Source organism: Sesamum indicum, linkage group LG2, assembly GCF_026168435.1.
Source record: "Sesamum indicum cultivar Baizhima isolate 11 linkage group LG2, ASM2616843v1, whole genome shotgun sequence".
Lineage (NCBI taxonomy): Eukaryota > Viridiplantae > Streptophyta > Magnoliopsida > Lamiales > Pedaliaceae > Sesamum > Sesamum indicum.
The window spans coordinates 13,467,178-13,471,314 of NC_142658.1; the positions used below are offsets into that span (position 1 = coordinate 13,467,178).

A 4,137-nucleotide genomic window follows, 5' to 3' on the forward strand; every position below is an offset into this window, starting at 1 on the left:
ACTTTGTATCACATATAAAATCTATTGATACCAAAACTGCTATTTTTTCATTTTTTGCCCGTCCATACTGCACGACTTAACAACCATGTGTAACCATGTGGTCTTGCCTTTAGAAATCTAATGACTATATAATAAATACAAATAAAGTCTATTTTTTTTATATCATTTCAAGTAATATAAAAAATATGGTATCAATATTGTAAACTATCCAAAATTATGGTATTAAAAATATAATTTTCTCGATGTTTTAATTTTGATACCATGCAAACAAAGGATAATTACGCCCCCCCCCCCTCCCCTAAGGTTTAGTGTAATTACACGTTGACCTCCTGTGGTTGGGAAATTACATCTAACACCCTAAAGTTTACTTCCGTACAACAAATAAGTCCCCCTTTAGTAAAATTTAGCAAATTTATTGATATTAACCAAAAAATTAAATAAAAATTGATATTTAACATTGATTTACTTATTATTAACTTATTGCAGGTGAAATAATTTTTTTCTGATTAAACTACCCTTATAACGGTGAAGATATGCCTTCTTCCATATATTAATGCGTAGAGAAGTATGGGGGTAATTTGAGCATAAAAATATTTATTTGACCTGCAATAAATTAGTAATAAATCAATTGGAGGTAAATATAGATTTTTTTCTTTTTTTTATTAATATCAATAAATTTTGTGAATTTTGAACGGAGGGATTTAAATGTTAGATGGTAGCAAACCTCAAGGGTACTAGATGTAATTTCTCAAACTACAGAAAATTTACGTGTAATTACACCAAATCTCATTAAAAGGGGAGTGTAATTATCCCTTCAACAATTAACAATAACAACATTAAAAAAACAAAAAAAAAAAAGAAAAATTACATCTCATTGAAGAAAACATGAGATGAGAGAGAAGATCCTTTCTCTATATGGATTTGAAGTTGTATGAGGCTGACTGCTCTTAGGCGGCACAAAAAGTTAAGTAAAAAAGCAAGAGGCCATTAGCATCACAAAACGCAAAGAAATATAAGTTCCGAGAATGGGGTCCCATAACACTCACATTGACCCCAAAATCTTGCAAAATTTTTCTCTCTCCCAAAAAATATTTCATCTCTTCTCTTACAGCTTTGACTTTCAGCATATGTAATTTGTTTTACCCACAAAAAGGGCTTTCATGGATTCAGACAAGAGAAAGGAAACAGAATAGAAGCACTGAAACAAGAATGTGGGAAAACTGAAACAATTCACTATGACTAAACCAGATTTTGAACAAAAAAATAAGTACTAAATATTATTAAATTAGTACTAACAGTGGAAGTGGGCTGTCTCCTGTCTGAATTCACAAGAGAAAAAATAAAACAAAATCAATTATTTTACTGCTCAAGATTACTTTATTTAGTTTTGGAGACTTAAATGTGCATTGGGGCTAATGAAATGGGGTTGTTCCAAGTCAACTCCAAAAGGCCTAGCATTTGATGAAATCATAAAGGGTCACCTGCTCTAGATTTTTGAATATTTTTTGGGTAATTAGATCCAATAATAATGGTGACCTGCTGGTAAAATTTATTGCACAAAAATTCAAATCTCCACCTTCTGTGTATCACATTTATTTCTCTCCCAGCAGCTCTATCTCCCTCTCTGTGAATTTTGACCTTGCAGGTTCCTCTTCCCAGTTAAAAATAACCTGCAAACCCTCTGCTTGTATCTCAGTTCATTTGTTTTACACTCCATTTCCTGTAAAAGGCTTGCTGGAATCTCTCATTTTAGACTGTTTTGTGAAATGGGACAGTTCTTGAATGTGATATTAGTATAAAGCTGCAATCTTGGTGAGTTTTTCCCCAACTTTTTTCAAGAAAAATATGGGTTGGGTTGTTGTTGAAATCAAAGAAAGAAGCTTTGTTTCTCCTCCATCCCAACAGCCATACTTCCTCCTTCTGCCACCCCCACCTCCTCTTTCTCAGTCCAGTGCTTTCAATTTGAACAACAAGGTAAGCCCTAGTATACTGCTCATCATTATAATCCTTGCAATTATCTTCTTTATCTCTGGTTTGCTCCACCTTCTTGTAAGGTTCTTGTTGAGGCCTCCAAACAGGGACCCTGATGAAATGGATAATGTGACTGCCCTTCAGGGCCAGTTGCAGCAGCTCTTTCACTTGCATGATTCTGGTGTTGATCAGTCTTTCATTGACACTCTTCCTGTTTTCAATTACAAGGCTATTATTGGTGTTAAGGATCCCTTTGATTGTGCTGTTTGTTTGTGTGAGTTTGAAGCTGAGGATAAGCTCAGGCTGCTGCCTAAATGCAGCCATGCCTTCCACATGGATTGTATTGATACATGGCTGTTGTCACACTCAACTTGCCCTCTTTGTAGGGCAAGTTTGCTGGCTGATTTCTCCCCAAACACCAACTGTTCTCCTATAGTTCTTGTTCTTGAATCTGGGAGTGAGAGTTCCAGGGAGATTGTTGCAGATAGGGATGTGGGGTTATTTGGAACAACAGCCAATTCAGTTGCAAGGGTAAATTCCCATTTGGGTGAAGATTTCAGGCTTTCCCATGCAGATCCAGTGCAGAAATCTGGTGAAATTCAAGCAAAAGAAGAGGAAAATCAGAGAGCAATTGTGGGCTCTGGGGGAAAAGTTGTGGCAGTAAAGCTTGGGAAGTTTAGGAGTGTTGATGGTGGTGGTGGTGAAGGGTGTAGTGATGGTGATTCTGATGCAAGAAGATGCTTTTCCATGGGTTCATTTGCTTATGTTATGGATGAGAGTTCATCTCTGCAAGTCCCCATTAGAACCCCTATGAAGAAGAAACAATCCATCAAGAAACCTTCTTTGCCTCTAACACCAGGGCACAGGCCAGCAATGTCTGAGTGTGATTGTGATTCAAGAAGAGATTTCAATGGCTTTGAAGCATTCAGGATTCTTGAAACTCAACATGATCATGGCAATGACAATAAGTCCATTGGTAGAAGAAAGAGGGAGAGCTTTTCGGTGTCGAAAATTTGGTTAAGGGGAAGAAAGGATAGGCCTAATGCAGCAACAATGGAGTCGTCCAGGCGGGCGTTTTCGTTCAGGTTCCCTGTTCATCAGCAGCCACCAGTGGCTGCCGATGAGGTGAAGGGGAAGAACGGTAGGAGGACCGTATCGGAGATCGACATGAGCCAGTGGGAAAATGGAGGGAGTGAGGTCGGATTCGACGACGAAATACAAAGCTGCAACAGCCTGGATTCACAGGCAAATCCACCATCTTTTGCCAGGAAGACTCTTCTCTGGCTGATGGGACGGCCAAACAAGGTTGTTCACTCGACGTTTTCAAGCAATGTTTAGATTGTCTTCCTCTCATTTTGTTTGATCATACAATTCTTGCTGTTAGAATTTTAGCTCATGAAAGGCAAATTTAGTTCATTAGTGAAGAATAGGAAATGAGAACTGCATAAAGTGGGGAAAAAAGGGAACACACAGACTTCATTTTGAAGCAGATTTTATTACACAATGTGTATGCAAAATGTTTGATATTTTGTTTTCTTTTTCACAAAATCTTTGGAATTTTTCACTGTTCTTCTTTCCAAGTAGCAGAGCTTCAATTCAAAATAGCCATTATAATTAGGGCTAATTACACTTTAAGATCCCCTCCAAAATTACACCTAAATTCCCTTAAAAATTTACTGTTTATACCTGACTCGCTTTTGTAATGCTTTGGACAAAAAATGTTGACATAAGCAAAAAATACTTAAATTTTTAATTTTCAAAATACCTAAATGTTGACATAATGCTAACTTCACTCTATACATATGTATATATACATATATTACATTTATACATTTATAAATATAAAATTATAGATATGAACGTTAAATGAGCAGCAAAATTTAAAATTTATATAATTTTTTTTGTTGATATCAGCATTTTTCGTCCAAAACCTAATGAAATGAAGCTAGGTGTAAATGGAGAATTTTTAGGGAGGATGTAATGTAATTTTAAAATTTTGTTGGGGAAAAGTATAATTTTATATTTTTATAATCGTCTAAGTGTAATTTTAAGTTATTTCTGCTACAAATTTGATCACATCATAGTTGATGATAGATGTGCATTTAAAGCTGCATTCCAACACCCCTCACAGCTGGTTTTCAGCATTTATTTCCATCTTGTTCTCAT

At 35.9% G+C, this 4,137-nt stretch overlaps 1 protein-coding gene across 1 annotated transcript; it reads left to right on the forward strand.

Moving 5' to 3' along the window:
• Window positions 1-1,504: 1,504 nt before the first annotated feature.
• LOC105155641 (RING/U-box superfamily protein) lies at window positions 1,505-3,519 on the forward strand. The gene has a single exon (XM_011071544.3). The coding sequence runs from the start codon at window positions 1,846-1,848 to the stop codon at window positions 3,307-3,309; it is 1,464 nt and encodes a 487-aa protein (XP_011069846.1). The 5' UTR covers window positions 1,505-1,845; the 3' UTR covers window positions 3,310-3,519.
• The last annotated feature ends 618 nt before the right edge of the window (window positions 3,520-4,137 follow it).